Consider the following 16,791-nt stretch of genomic DNA (forward strand, 5'->3'; position numbering starts at 1 on the left):
AATTTATAATATTTCCCAGCACTGGTCACTAGATGGAGCAATTCCCAAAATTGCAGCATTGCATGTGGTAAAGCAACCACATTGCTTTATACTGCAAAATTGGGAAAAAATCCCTCGCTCTAGTGAGCTTTGAGAATCCCCCCCTCCTTTATCCTGGCTAGTGCCGGGAGAAACGAGTGGTTTGAACGGTCTAACCTCCTACACTGTGTGTCGCCATTTTTTGAGCTAACACACAGTGTAGAAGGTTTACATACAGTAGTAAACACACTGAAACACGAACATACATAGAAATCACTTACCTGCTCCTGCCGCCGCCGCTCCCTCCGGTCCGTCCGCTCCATCTGCTGCCGCTGCTCCAAGTGCACAAGTCCGGAATCCGCGACCGGAAGTAGTAATCTTACTGTCCGGCCGCGACTTCCGGTTCACAGGAAAATGGCGCCGGACGGCGCACAGTTCAACTTGGACTGTGTGGGAGCGGCGCATGCGCCGTTCCCACACAGACGGCGTACACCATAGTGGATGGAACGGGCCCTGTTCGCATTCACTATGGGACTGTAGCTGCCGTATTCCATGTCTGTATGTGTCGTTAATCGACACATACAGAAATGGAAAAAAAAATGGCAGCCTCCATAGGGAAGAAAAAGTAAAAAAATAAAAAAAAGGAACACACAAACACACAAATAAATACAAAAGTTTTTTATAAAACACTAACCTCAAACTGATATCAAAAAAAAATTTTGGGCGACACTATTCCTTTAAAGGCTTAGGAAACCTTTGCAGGTGTTGTGTTGATTTGCTGATTAGAGTGTCACACCATGTCTATAATCTAGAACTTTTGCCCAATATTCTAATATTTGGAGACCCTAAACTTTTGTTTTTCATTAACTGTCAGCCATAATCTTCAACATTAAAGTAAAATAATGTTGGAAATAGATCACTCTGTGTGTAATGAATCTATATAATATGAGTTTCACTTTTTGAATTGAATTACTGAAATAAATAAATAAACTTTTTGATGATATTCTAATTCATTCAGAAGGACCGGCGTGTGTGTCAGCCCTACTCCATGGGGCCTTTCTCAAGCATTGCTTGAGAAAGGCCCCATGGAGTAGGGCTGAAACGTCGCAAGTGGTGGTTAAAGTGATCCTAAAATTTGTAGTGCTGCCTTGTATTTTGGATTTTGTTGGGTAATTTGGGACATTGGTCGTATGTCCGGACAAGGACTTTGCACCCTGTACAACTTGAACGGTTCTGCTTTTTTCCCAATTTTTTTTATATATACTGTATATCTCCCATTGTCTCTTCTATTTTTTAGGTCTTTTTGTCTGCTATGGGGCCTATGTGATCACAAGAGGTACCATATGTTCTTCCCGCTCATTACACAATCAGATGCTGGATAATATACTGCACCTCCCCCTCCAGTTTTTTGAAACAACTCCAATGGGTCAACTATTGAATCGGTTTACTAAGGTAGGACTTGGGGTAATGTTAGATTTTGTATTTGCTGTAACTTTTTAATTTTGTACATTATCAGAGTTTCTTTGGTCGCATATATAGGAGAACAGTAGGGATCAGAAACTCTACCAATCTCTTGGGGTATGTTTCTTCAGGTAAGTTAGAATTTGGAGAAGAGAGTCTGGAAGCTCCATTCAAAATTTCTTAATAGTGTTATTCTTGAATATTTTCTTTGTATAAATAACTATATGTGTCTTTATAAAGAGAGTAACTGTATGTATTGCTGTTTTGTTCTAGGATATATATGTAATAGATGAGCGTTTCCATTACTATCTGCGCACTTGGTTAAACTGTATGCTGGACGTGCTGGGAACCATTCTTGTTATTGTGTTTGCGACACCGCTGTTCTCAGTAGCTATTATTCCCATTGGATTTTTATACCTTTTGATCCAGGTAAGTGGTATCATATAACAGTGTAAAAAAAAATCTAAATTATCAGTACATAAGTAAGTTTTCCTCTTTTTACCAGTGCCCCAACATTCCTCACTACATCATAACTATTATGATGTTTTCTCCCTCGGATCCCAATACTAAGCAAAGTCCAAGGAATTTTTCAGTTTAGGTCTTTGAAGAAGGAACCATTACAATATTAAGAAACTGTTCATTAGATGATCCATTCATTAGCCTTCCCATTGACTCTATAAATCAGCCTCAGACTTGAGATATAACAATCCACTCCCCATAGTTCCTCAGGGGAGGGGTCAGTCCTAGATGGTATTAATCAGGGGTGTAACAATCACCATAGCTGTTCAAGTAAAATGTATGGAGATTATTATGCCCCTGCTTAAGGGTCAGCTGAGCAATGCTTGTCAGATGTAGGAGTGGTGCAACATAACATATTTTGATATCATAAGTTATCTGTAGTTCTTAATAGAATTGGAGCTAGACTTAACTGAGTTTCATTATTTTTGCATCATAACTAAGAAAACTTTAATGGAAAATCCTGGTGGATGAAACCATATAGCCCACAGCTGTCAATTTATTGCATATATTTGCCACTTCTCATGTCATCCTCAGTTCAGGTTGCAGTACTCTGCATTGTGTCGTTCCTCTGCAATTCCTCCAGGAAATGTACAAATAAATTGACAACTATGTATTACCATTTCCCTTATCATTGCGGAGTGACGTTGTCCAATCTGCGCTGACAGTGTTAGAGTGTGTAAGTACACAGCCGATTAACAAGGGGAATGGTAACGCCCAGTTGTCAATTTATTCATACATTTCCAGGTGGAATAATAGAGCAATAGAACGATGCAGAGTTTTAAGTAAAGGTGCTTCTGAATTGTGATAAATGCAAGGATTTCGTAAAACGGACCTGTAAAGAAAGCTGACACGCCTTCTTTATATTCTTTAACAGTAGATACAGATGTGTCCGCCCTCACTTTCTCTCGAATTCCAACAAAACCTGAGATGTATGGCGAGAGATAATTAACAAACATATAAAAAAAATGTATACGTCCAACGGTTGCCATCCGTTGCTCAAAGACTCCCATGTTAAAAAAAAACATATACATTAGTCATCCAGTAAAAAACCTATAGGTATGTGGATTTGGACATGTGAGGCTACAGATGGCCGACGCGTGGCATCCATCAGAGGCTTCCGTTGGCCATCTGTTGCCCATAGACTGCCATGGTAAAAAAACGCATACGTTTAGCATATACATTTCTTTTACTGGATGGCTGTGACCGATGCCTCTGAAAGATGCCGTCAGTTGCCCATAGACTCTCATGTTGTCTGGAGGGCGCAAGATTGTATTGAATTGGTATCATAACAATTGCATAACTTAACGCAATGCAAGAAAAAGTAAGGGTGTAGACATCTGTATGTGTAACATGATGTCCCTCTTTACTCAGAGATATTATATTGCCAGTTCACGTCAAATCCGGAGACTGGATGGGGCCTCGCGTTCTCCGGTCATCTCTCACTTCAGTGAGACTTTGCAGGGAGCATCTACCATAAGAGCCTATGGACATCAAGAGAGGTTTATTAGTCAGAACAAGGATGTGACGAACGAGAATTTAGTGTGCTACTACAATAATGTGATCTCTAACAGGTAATGGAGTGTTATGTGTGTGTAAAATCTTCTGTTTCTCACCAGTATGTTAGTGGTTTATCATCACCCTATCCTTATTGTTATGGGAATCCGCTCTCCATGTACTGGGCTTATGTTTACATCTGGCAGCCAATCAGAACAGGCAGAGCTGCTGTAGATAGCGGGAGGTAAGGACAGAGCATCATCCTGATCCTCTGAGAGGAGGTGGATTTCAGACTACCTCAGGGTCCCAATAGACAGTGCAGTTAAGCAAGAGCCACTGATAAGAGTTTTTGTTCCCGCTTGGTCGAACAGTTGAGTTGGCAAACCAGACTGATAGGGTTACAGCCAACATAAGATAGTGGTCATTATACAGAGAGCACCATGGGTTATATCATATGTATTTTATCTTTCAATAGGTGGCTTGCAGTGAGACTGGAGTTTTTGGGGAACTTGATGGTTTTCTTTGCTGCAGTATTTGCCATCCAGGCAGGTGACAAGATGACATCTGGAATGGTGGGATTATCCATTACCTATGCATTAAATGTAAGTGCAAAAGCTATAGAATATCGTAAAAAGCTTTTAAAACGAATGTACTTTATTCATAGATTGGGATGCCTTAGAACTCATTATGCCACATGCTCTGGGTACTCCACTTCTAGGGAAATCTCCTCTCCTTATTATAGTGAAAGGGGTTGTCCTAGAAGAAAAGTTTAGTTTTTGTTTGTTCCCCAGATACAGCACCACTCTTGTCCATTGACTTTGTCTGGTATTTCACTTCAGCTCTATTCACTTGATTGAGGCCGAGGTGCAATACCAGACACAGCCTGTGGGTAAGAGTGGAGCTGCTACTGGCAGAAAAGGCAGACTATGTAGTATATCATTACTTTAAACCATGTTATTTTCATGTTATCACCCTCCCGTATCCGTCAGAGTGGATATGTGCATTCTAATTGTCCCATTTTAGGGGCCCTCTTTTTTTTTTCTACAAATGGGGCGAGAAGATGAGCAGTTGCATATCTAATCGACCCCTGCTCCTAATCAGACCATTTCTCAATTTAGACACAGTTTAAGTGGCGTGTATGAACAAAATTGCATTAAGGGGCCATGAATGTATAAAGTGCTGGGTGAAATTTTTACAGTGTGCCATTGTCTAAGTTCAGAAAATATACAGTGCTGTGAAAATATGTGCCCCCTTTCCAGTTTCTTCTATTTTTGCATACAGTATTTGTCGCACTTGAATGTTTCAGATCATCAAAAAAAGCTGTTCAGCCTTACCTGGCCTATGTGAAAAAGTAATGGGCCCCTTTGCTACTAAATCAACCAGTTAACCAAATTCAATTGGCAAAAAATCTGCACATGATGCCACGTCCTAAAGAGATTCAACTACAGATGCCAAATAGTCATTAAAATCTACCAGTCTGGAAAGGGTTACATAGCCATTGCTAAGGATCTGGGACTCCATTGAACCACAGAGGGTGCCGTTATCCACAAATGAAGAAAACTGGGAACAGTGGCGAATCTTCCCAGGAGTGGCCGGAGTAAAATGTTACCAAGAGTGCATCGACAACTCATTCAGGAGGTCACAAAATAACCCAGACAAACATTCAAAGAATCACAGGCCTTACCTCAGTTAAGGGCAATATAAACAATTCCACAATAAGGGTATGTTCACACGCACTAATTACGGACGTAATTCGGGCGTTTTTGCCCCGAATTACGTCCGAAAATAGCGCCTCAATAGCGTTGACAAACATCTGGCCATTGAAAGCAATGGGCAGACGTTTGTCTGTTCACACGAGGCGTATATTTACGCGCCGCTATCAAATGACGGCGCGTAAATAGACGCCCGCGTCAAAGAAGTGACCTGTCACTTCTTTGGCCGTAATTGGAGCCGTTATTCATTGACTCCAATGAATAGCAGCGCCAATTACGTCCGTAAAGGACGCGGCGTTCAAGCGCCTGCACATGCCGGTACGGCTGAAATTACGGGGATGTTTTCAGGCGGAAACATCCCCGTAATTTCAGCCGTTACGGACGCCCTCGTGTGAACATACCCTAAGAAAGACGCTGGGAAATAATGTCATCCATGGGAGAGTTGCAAGGTGCAAACCACTGCTGACCAGAAAGAACACAAAGGTCCGTCTCACATTTGCCAAAAAAAAATCTAGATGTTCCCCAAGACTTTTGGGATAATATTCTGCAGAATGATGAGTCACAGGTGGAACTTTTTGGAGGACACGAGTCTCGTTACTTCTGATATAAAGCTAACACTGCACTCCACCATAAGAACATCGCACCTACGATCACACATGGTGCTGGTAGTGGGATGGTCGTGGCTGCTTTGTTTCTGCAGGACCTGGATCACTTGTCATAATTGATGGAGTCATGAATTCTGCTCAGTATCATGAAATCCTGATGGAGATTTTCTGCCCGTCAGTTCGTCACCTAAAGCTCAAGTGCAGTTGGGATATGCAGCAGGACAATAATCCGAAGCACACCAGCAAGTCCACCTCTGAATGGCTCCAAAGAAACAAAATGATGGTTTTGGAATGGCCGAGTCAAAGTCCTGACATGAATCCCAATGAGATTCTGTGGCAAGACCTTAAACGTGCAGTTCATACATGAAGACCCTCCAATGTGGCCGAATTAAGACAATTCTGCAAAGAAGAGTGGACAAAATTCCTCCACAGCGATGTAAAAGACTCATCACAAGTTATCACAAACGTGTCATTGCAGTTATTACTACCAAGGGTGGCACAAGCCGTTATTAGATTTAGGGGGGCAATTACTTTTTCACATGGGGGGATATCATTTTTAAACAAAACTTCATCATTAAATGGAATAATTTTGAATGCTGCATCTTGTGCTTCCTCGTGTTTATCTGACAAATGTGACAAATTAAAAGTAGAAATAGAAGAAATCGGGTGAAGGGCAAATATCTTTCACCGCATTGCGTAGGTATAAGGGTGTAATCAGTTTTCGCTCTAAACTGCGCACTCTCATGAGGTCAAGGAGTTCAATAACAATTCTACCTGTTTGCAGGGTGTGGGATTTTTAACCCCATCATTTCCAGGGCGCACAGCTAGAGGGAACAATTGGTATAATGTGATTTTATTATTCTATCAGGTCTTATTTATGTATGTAAAAAATGTGAAAATTGTTGAAAACTCGTAGGAGCAAAATAGTTAAAGACATTTTAGAGGCCACCATTAATGTCCCGTTATAAGGATGCAGGACATGGCTTTACATTTCTCTTAACTTTTTCCACTGTGTTAGACTCTTCTGTAAGAAACCCAAATCCTTATCCTTATTAATTTCCTCCCAAGATCACTCAGACGTTAAATTTTTGGGTGCGCAAAGCTTGTGAGATAGAAACTAACGGAGTGGCAATAGAACGGGTTTGTGAATATGAAGAAATGGAAAAAGAGGTATGTGATCTTACCCAAAATATACCTATTGGTTCCGTATCTTAGTACAGTGCTATAACTTAATGTGTATGCAAACAATACCAGGCACCCTGGATCCTCTCTAGAAGACCAGCAGCCGAGTGGCCAGACAGGGGGATTATTGAGTTCACCAACTACCAGGCCCGGTATCGGGAGGACCACGACTTGGCTCTCCGGGATGTCACCTTTCAACTACATGAAAGAGAAAAGGTGATTTATAGCACAGTACGCTATTCAGTTTATCCTATAGGATTAATGTGGACGTAAAATAGAGAGACAATAAATGAGCACCTCTAAATAATAAAAAAACACATAGGGGTGCTGCAAATGTGTGAAACATCGCCAGTACTATTTACAAAAGAAAACATTCGAGAAATGCGCACACCCATCCATTATAGTAATAATATACATTTTATTACAGTATAATCCACAGGCTTTTAATAAAAACCTTTAACATCAGATCTAGATCAAGAGACTATAACAAGGTCAAAGCATGACTGAAAAAATGGGAATGACTGGAATATATATATATATATATTGATATTCTTTTGTGTCACTTCATCTTGGGTGAGGAGTTTTTAACCTTCTGGACCAGTAATCCAATATATATCTCCATCAATGTATTTTCAGCTTGGGATTGTTGGAAGAACCGGAGCTGGTAAATCCACCCTTACAAATTGCTTGTTTCGCATTGTTGAGAGAGCCGGAGGAAGGATCGTAATTGATGGAATTGACATTGCAACAATTGGACTGCATGACTTAAGAGGCAAACTAAATATTATCCCACAGGTGAGTCCTATAGTCCTAAATATTACACTAACTTGTATGGGGAATAGACTTCGTTCACAGGGCAGTAGTGGTATGTCTGGAATTAAAGAACCCTACATGTGAAGGCCCGCAGTGCGCTCTAAGAGCAGCTCCTCATCGCAGTGGTCAGGTTATGCAATGTATGGATCATAAACTCTTATTTACTAACATTTATTCATTGTCTCAATTCTGCAAATGAGAACTAATGACAAGTTACATCTCCGATATACGGATCCTGAAATCTGTCATTTATGGTCCAGAATTGTTGGAGGTTATTAGTTGATTTGTCAGGTTTGCACCATATAAACAATCAGGATTGGTTATCATTCTCCAAATACGCAGCCCTTGGACACCTAATGATAGATAATGTTCATGCGTTGGATTTTTTTCGGACTAAATTGGGATTGGTCAAGAATCCGCGGCAGAAATCCGAGCCTGACTCTCGGATTTCTTCTGTGCTTTTGCAATCAGAGTCACGTTTTTGCATGAAGATTGGCCTTATTCAATGGGGATAATCTGCGTCTGGCTACCCAACACTGTTTTTGTGGCAAAATAAACTATGGTAACTGCATCAAGAAGTGTCATGTTATTATTATTTTTTTCAACCAGGCGGATTGCTTTTTTGACAAGACATTTTACTTGCAGTGGCCATGGACGTCTTGAGTTTACCAGAACAAGAGCCACTCTAACAGAGCTGTTCTCTGTTCTGCCTCATAGAGGGAGGGTCTTGAGAGGGGGGACACCGCTACTATAATGTCAATATGCTCTAATAGAGAATATTGACTGAGGTTACCTTCAGAAGACAACCCCTTTTAAAGGGGTATTCCGACATGTATGGCATATCCCAAGGAGAGCTGGGTCAGAATAGGAAGAAAAGATGTGGGAGTTACAGAAACAGCCAATCAAAGTCAGCCTTGGATTAGAAAACAGTGGAGGTGGGCCTTTGTTAGGGACATGCCGTAAACACCCCTTTTAGGATAATAGTTAACGGGTTTGTCTCACAACATATGTCCTATTAAGTGGAACAATTTAAGATCTTCCACTCGGAACCCTGCTGTATGAGCCAGAATAGAAACCAGCTAACAAAGAGTGTCTCTCCGTCTGGCGAACCATGCCCATCCATGGTTGGCTACTCCTGTGAATGGCCGGCAATTAATACTACATTTCCCCTTTCAGCCACAACTGCAGCGGAAATGTGTGGCTGGAAGCATCTCCCCCGCAGTGATATCGGCTGTACGCTGGGGGTTTCAGAGGCCGGACACACCGCAATCAGCTCATCCCCAGGCTGGGGTCTTCACAGCGCATTTCATTTTCTGACCAGCTTTCGAGTTGGTCACATGATCTCCTTTGCATACTTGTCAATCTTCTCTCTCTTCTCTTAGGACCCCGTTTTATTTTCGGGAACTATGCGGATGAATCTGGATCCCTTAGAGAAACATTCTGATGCTGATCTTTGGGAGGCTCTGGACATGTGCCATCTAAAGAACTTTGTGCAAGATCTTCCCAAGAAACTCTACCATGAGATTTCCGAAGGAGGAGAGAACCTAAGGTAACATAAAGTTACATTTTACAAGTAGTATACACATCTGCTGCAGAAAAATATACAAGAAGCAATGAAATCATGAACACTTTTTATCATATGTTTACATGAAACTGGTAAACGCCTCTAAAGGAATTTTTTCAGATAAGAAGAAAAGCTCTGCTTTTATTTTTAAGCAAAGGCTCCGCTCATCCATGGGCTGTATCAGGTATTGCAGCTCGGCCCCATTCACTTTAAGGCTACGTTGTGCTTTTTTTTAATCCGGATTTGTGGACGTAAAATCTGCAGCTAACTACAGTAGCAGGAAAGTGGATGAGATTTTAAAAATTCAGACTTGGTGCGGAATTTCGCTCAGAATTCCCTGCCTTATCTGGGTCGGATTTTCTGCACAGTTTTCCGCAGCAAATTGTCACATATGAACATGTTGTCCAGGATTAAGAAAACATGGCTGCTTTCTTCCATGGGCTGTATTGGGTATTGCAGCTCTGCTTCATTGAAGTGAATAGAGCTGAGCTGCAATACCACACACAACATGTGGACAGGTGTGACATTGAGTTAAGAAGAGACCAGTCATCTTTTTCTAATCCTGGACGAAACTTTTCATGAGTCCTGAGCTGTAATACCAGACACTGCACATGCGAAAAAGTGGCACTGGTTTTGGGAAAAAAAAGCAAACCCTTTCTAACTTTACTTCAGACAACCTCGTTACGAAATTGTACCTTCCTTACTTGAGATTCCTTTTCTTGCCTTTTTATTTATGTCTATTAGTCCAGAAAGTTCCTGCACCCATTGGGTCGGGCGTAGAGATGCACGATGCATCGAAACTTCTATACTGTTTCGATGCCGTGCATCCTCAAACGGTTCAATACCGTTATTTCATGTATTTCGATACTAAGCTGTGCGGCCGCACAGCCTAGCATTGTAACACATGAATGTATGAGAGCGGGGCTGCAGCTGTGTGATACAGCCATTGCCCCGCTCCTGAGTCCTGACAATTGCGTGCGCGGTCAGCATGATGTGATACGACCAGTGCTGCACTAATGATTGGCGACACTGAAGACCGAACATGGCGTACGCACTGCCGGCCGCATCACCTCATGCTGACCGCGCGCGCACACACACACTTGTTGTCAGGAGCGGGGCAATGACTGTATTACACAGCCGCAGTTCTTTTCTAACAGCGGAGATGAGAGAAACCTCTCATCTCCGCCGTTATGCCTCTGAATGCTGTGATCAAAGCTGACCGCAGCATTCAAGGGGAAAATGAGAAGGGGATGCGCCTTGGATAGCGGGAAATCCCTGTGACGCGATTGAGGGACGGACATACCATATATGGGCAGACAGCCCACGGTGCATTGAAGAACCCCAGGGATATCTTATCATATTTCCTGTTAGGGTATACATAGATATGTCCTAACAACTGCCTGTGTACTATCAGTATATAGATATATGCCAGTACATTAAAGTTTAAAAATAAAGTAAAAACATAAAGTGATGTTAAATAAAATAAAAAAATACACATACACCTTTTTTACAATAAACATTAAAATAAGTCTCAGTACATAAAACATACACGTAATCGGTATTGGCGCGGCCGTAATAATCTGCACAACAATTTTTTGGCATCATTTATGGTGTGTACGCTGTAAAAAATAAAATAAAAACTGCTTTCTATCACTTATTGTGGGGTACGAGGTGTGATGAATTTAACCTCCATGTGCCTCACATTAATAGTAATTAACCCCATCATGTACCTCACACATTAACCCATTATGACTGAGAAACATAATGGGGTTAATTACTATTAATGTGAGGCACATTCAAAAATCATCATCACACCTCGCATCAGAAAACGGAAGAACTTTCTTTTTTTTTTATTACTGTTGGCAAAGTATCGTTTTGGTATCGAAATCGCAATACTACATGAAGTATCAGTATCGATGTCCAAATTCTGGTATCGTGACATCCCTAGTTTGGTGAATTCTGGATTAAAGGAATTAGACTGCATTTTCTAAATATTTCTTTTTTTTTCCCTTGCAGTGTTGGACAAAGACAACTCATCTGCCTTGCTCGAGCCTTAATGCAGAAAACCAAAATCCTTGTTCTAGATGAAGCAACAGCCTCAATTGACATGGAGACAGACAACCTTGTTCAGAGCACGATTCGCAAGGCGTTCAGTGACTGCACCGTGCTGACGATCGCTCACAGGCTACATACAGTCCTGGATTCTGAAAGGTATATGTATTGCATTAACCCAACTACTTATACGCATATCTGCAAAACAGCCATAGTGTCCTGAAGACTACGTGATAAGATATAGATATCAGATAACGGCTAGATAGAGTATCGCAGGAAAAAAACTGTCTGCAGTCAGTACTACACAGAGGGACAGGGACAGGGACATGCAAAGCCACCGATTTTCACTGTCACCTGATCATGGCGAGACAGTGTTGACGTCAAAGGTATTTCCAAATCTAGTTCTTTGTTGGAGAGTCCTAGTAATAGCAATTGGTGATGAATCCCAACACTTATTGTCACCAACTTCTATTAGTACAATTTTTTTTAAAAGGACAAAATATTAAATTCTAAAGGTTGTTTAACCATGACAACCTCCCATCAATGGGGCAGCTCCTACGACAATGAGATGATCACCAGGGGACCAGCTGGTGAAACCCATAGTGATCCGCTGTTAACACAAAAAAAGGCTCTGCCAGAACATACAGGGAAAGTGTGGTGTTACACAAAGGGCCATTGAAATGAATTGACAACCATGTTGCGTGAGAGAAACTCTTTGCAATATCTTTCCTCTCTATCTAATAGAAAAGAGTCTCGAGCAGGGAACCCTCCTCTATAGCGTCCATATAACCTATGAGGCCATGTGAATGTTCTTTAAAAAGTTTATTCCCTTCAGGTCTATAATCTCTAAAATAAGTGGCCTTGATGTTTGTGACCTTCTGGCATATCCTAGCGATTTACCATAACATTACAAGATGGGATAACACTTTTTATATATATTTCATAATGTGATTTTTAGTGTTGGTTCCAATTATTCTATATTTTAATTAGATTAGTAGCAGTGACTAGGAGTTGACTTGTTGGCATGATGAGAGCCCAGTCCCTCAGACTCCGAGGACATGGTGTAAAATTCATGGTAACAACTTCACTACTAACCCTACCGGACACTGAAGAGGAACAATGGCTGACAAGAAAGGAAAAACCCATTCTCAACTATTGCTTAAGTGGATTGAGAGAATAAAGTGCAGCAAACCCCCCAAACTGCTGTGTTTGTCAACAATTAGGCGCAAAAATGGTAAAATGACGGACTCCATGGCAGAAACCCAATGGTGTCCGATGGTTTCTGTCAGGCAGCGGCTCCAGTGCTTCCAGTATTTTCATTGCTCTACTTCTGTGATGGGGCTGAGCAACGGAAATACCGAATGCCGATGTGAGCGAAGGCTTAGTTGTAAAAATAAATTATAGCAGAACTTATACTGACAATTATATTTTAAATGTTAAAAGTTTATTCCCATCTTGTAATGTTATAGCAAATGTTATAGCATATCACTATGATATGCTATATTATTATGGTAGGCGGGGGTCCAATATCTGGGACTTCCATCATTTCTGAAAACAAAGGGACCGAGATCCCTTCAGCAATGTCCAGCGCTCCAGGACACCAGCTGGCACCCCTTTGTTCTGAGGATCAGAAAAGGTCCACGCAGTCGGACTCCCACCTTCAGAAAGACAGCGCATATCCTAGTGATATGCCATCACTTTATATGTTGAGAAATCCCCTTAATGACCAGCTAAATTTTTCTGTTTTTGCCTCTCTGCATTTCAGCAGCCATAACTTTTTTATTTTTTCATTGACGTGGCTGTATGAGGCTTTGTTTTATGCAGGAGAAATAGTTTTGGGGTAGAAAAAATTCATTTTTACGGCGTGAATATAGGAAAAAGCGATTCTCTGCATCGTTTTTCTTGTTTATTTTTTTATCCCGTTCATGTTTCGCACTAAATAACGTGTTAAATTAATTCTTCAGGTTATTACGGTCGTGTAGATACCTAATATGTGCAGGTTTTTTGTTTGTACGTTACGACGCAGGGGCAATAAAATATATTTTATGCAAAATAATGTCACTCTTTTTTGGGACATTTTTTTTTAGTTACTTTTTTTAATCCCATTAAGGGATAACTTTACTTACAACTTTATTTTTTACTTGTAATATATTCGCATACTCCTGTATGCTAATACATTATACTGTGTCACTTTGACACAGGCGCCCTAACAGCAGGCAAACTGAACAGACCGCCCTGGGGTCCTTTCTAGGTCCCCAGGGCTGACTGCAGAGGGATTCCCTGGTCTTTGATCACGTCACCGGGTTTCAGATGACTAGATCACAGAGGGGAACTTCCTTTGATCGTGCTGCGGTCAATGACAACGGAGATCAAGGAGTTAAACAGCTGGGGTTGGAATGTTTGCCGACCCCAGCTGTATTCAGGAGGCTGCTCTGAGATCAGGAGCTGTTAGTTACAGCTCCTGCTTCGAGGATGAGCGCTCACACGAGCGCTCATCAGCCTGATCTACAGCGACGCCCAAAAGATGTCGCTGTAGACGAAGCACCTGCACCGCCTGCCGTCAAGACGGTGGGTGGTCGTTAAGAAACGTTCAAAACTTTTTTGTTTACCTTTTATATGTGATAGCTTGTGAATGTGTAAATGTTATAGTGGAGGTCGTTGACTGTTTTATTTTACGCAGGGTGCTTGTTCTTGATGCCGGTAGAGTTGTAGAGTTTGATGAACCGCAGAGGCTTATACAGAAGAAAGGAGTCTTCTCCAAGATGGTGTCAGAATCTGGGATACAGCACACCGAGTAATCTGCAGGATCCGGAAATGTCCCTGTACCACTTTACTGAAGAGCGTTCTATAATAGGACACAAGTCAATATAAATATATATATGGACACATGGACAACCAATGTTTTCCTGGCTCCTAATAATCTGCGATTGGACAATCTTGGGACTTAAAGGGATTGTCTCATCACAATAATTCCTTTTTAGATTGAAGCTTGCTCGACGATCATCTGTTATGACCATGGAGAAGCTATCAAGGGCCATACATTTCCCCTGGAGTGGAATGTAGTATTGGATGCAGGGCCACTTAAATTAATGGCTACTATGTAATACATTGACAGATCTGGTCTCCTTGTTAGCGGCTCTGCTCTGATTACAAGAGGAGTGTCCCAGATAAGGGGACCACACTCTATGACGTCCATATACCCTAATAGAGCATACGGAAAGGTTTTTTTTTTAAATATGGCCGTAAATGTTACAATAATCCAACAATTCTTTGACATCTTCTATACTCGTAGGATACAATTTGTATTACCCTGCAAAAGAATAAGTAGATTTCGGGCAAAAATAATTTTGCATCTGAATGATTTTACCGGAAAATAAGGTCTATCTCTACACATAGTATATGGAATATTTCTTATTAAACTAGAGAAGTTGTAGTTATGGCATTAGAAACCTCAAGCTCCCTTCTTGTATAGACATTTATATCTTATGTGGGAACCATAAGATATTATAGGTTGGATATTCTTGTAACGTTAATGTCTACAGACGCTCAACCTACAGAAAGATCTTAAACTCCTGTCGTCTTAGCAATTTCGGATATAAAGTAGTGCCATGACTTGCCAGCAAGACACAATGAAGCCTGCTATAAATAATAGGGCAAGATTTCTAATCAACCTTTTAATGGTGAAGATTCTTTTTCTGAAGCCGTGTCCTAAGGAGCTAATAGCCGCACGTTCCTGCTTAAAAGATGAAGAAACAAAGGAAATATCTTTACGTATATCGCCATCTTAACTTTGTTAAGAGTTTCAAAGGGAAGTATAAGTTGGATATTATGGCTTGACCTTGTAGATCTACCCAGAGAACAGACGTGTTCATCTTGGGTCTTCCAAGCAGTTGTGGCAGTAAACATCCAAACGTGCCATGCCAGCGAGACACAACATATGGTAGGTGTAAGGGTATGTGCACACGGCCTATTTTCAGACGTAATGGAGGCCTCAAATTACAACTGAAAAGACGGCTCCAATACGTCTGCAAACATCTGCCCGTTGCTTGCAATGGGTCTTACGATGTTCTGTTCAGATGAGGTGTAATTTTACGTATCGCTGTCAAAGTACGGCGTGTAAAATGACAGCTCGCCAAAAGAAGTGCAGGACACTTCTTGGGACGTTTTTGGAGCAGTTTTTCATAGACTCCAATGAAAACCAGCTCCAATTACGTCCGTAAAAGAAACCGCGAAAAAAAGCGAGTACATACAAAAACGTCTGAAATTCAAGAGCTGTTTTCGCCTGAAAACAGCTCCGTAATTTCAAACGTATTTTGCGTTTGCGTGTGAACATACCCTAAGCTTGATCTAAAATTCAGGGCATCTAATCGGCCATTGGCTTCTTAAGATTCTTGATCTGGAGCCGTCATCTACAAGTGTGTTCTGAGGATCGGATAGGACGTTGCCATGTGAAACGGTACAGGAGTGGACTGCCATCTGTGTCTCTTCAGGTGCTATGGAACTACAACTCTCAGGTTGATGGGAAATGTGAGCTTTTCAACTAGACACCAATACCATTGGGTATGTTCTGATCTGCACTGAATATCAAATCTGGAATTATTATCACAGCTTTATTAACTCTGTCCAATCTAGATGCAATGCAGACAATATTACAAAGGCCACCTCATAACACCGGAGATTACAACCCCTTCTCGCTTTTATTTATAGAAACCAAAAAATATTTGTTGATTTTTTTTATTAGGTCTTTAGAAATTATATAATAGTAAAATTATTGAAGGTAATTTTTCAATATAATTTTAAAAATTGTTTCATAAAATGATTTATTTTGTAGAATTTACCTCACATAAAGTCACCTGGAGTTACTAGATTCCGATCTTCCTAGCGGCATTTACTTCATGAAGTCACTGGCTCGAATATGAAGATTAGGAAATCACCCATAATCTTTCCCTTCCTTCTAGTTATAATACAGCCGCAACACCCGGATCTCCCCTCCCAGTACCATACATACCCACGTGTGGTAGTGTACTTATCATAGTAGCTGGTGTAACTCTTGGTAAATGTATGGCTCTTTTGTTTGTTATCCCGCTTTTATTTGTGCCATCTCAGGGATCAATCACAAATTGCTGCAAATAGAAGTAAAAATATGTACAAAAAAACAAAAACATTTACAATAAAATTTATTATTTTCTATATGGTTTGTAGATTTGTTCTTTCTGAAAGGTAGCCTTTGATTTTCTGTGTTCTAGTCATACTTATTAAAAAGTACAAACAAAATAAGGACCCTCTGTAAATAGGAATACACCGGCTTAAAGAAACTGGGTTGTAGTTCATTTTAATTAATTAGATGTAAGTCTGTAAAAGAGAAATTAGT

At 40.8% G+C, this 16,791-nt stretch overlaps 1 protein-coding gene across 1 annotated transcript in view; it reads left to right on the forward strand.

Moving 5' to 3' along the window:
- Positions 1-16,610, forward strand: part of LOC142743586 (multidrug resistance-associated protein 1-like) — a 73,813-nt gene extending 57,203 nt beyond the window's left edge. Inside the window, exons 19-28 of the mRNA XM_075854496.1 lie at positions 1,316-1,470; positions 1,753-1,908; positions 3,370-3,569; positions 3,968-4,094; positions 6,878-6,979; positions 7,064-7,207; positions 7,628-7,786; positions 9,187-9,353; positions 11,385-11,579; positions 14,101-16,610. Of these exons, the coding sequence (XP_075710611.1) occupies positions 1,316-1,470; positions 1,753-1,908; positions 3,370-3,569; positions 3,968-4,094; positions 6,878-6,979; positions 7,064-7,207; positions 7,628-7,786; positions 9,187-9,353; positions 11,385-11,579; positions 14,101-14,218 (1,523 nt within the window). The 3' untranslated portion in view covers positions 14,219-16,610. The remainder of the gene's footprint in view (positions 1-1,315; positions 1,471-1,752; positions 1,909-3,369; positions 3,570-3,967; positions 4,095-6,877; positions 6,980-7,063; positions 7,208-7,627; positions 7,787-9,186; positions 9,354-11,384; positions 11,580-14,100) is intronic.
- Positions 16,611-16,791: the final 181 nt, after the last annotated feature.

This window comes from Rhinoderma darwinii, chromosome 2, assembly GCF_050947455.1.
Source record: "Rhinoderma darwinii isolate aRhiDar2 chromosome 2, aRhiDar2.hap1, whole genome shotgun sequence".
NCBI lineage: Eukaryota > Metazoa > Chordata > Amphibia > Anura > Rhinodermatidae > Rhinoderma > Rhinoderma darwinii.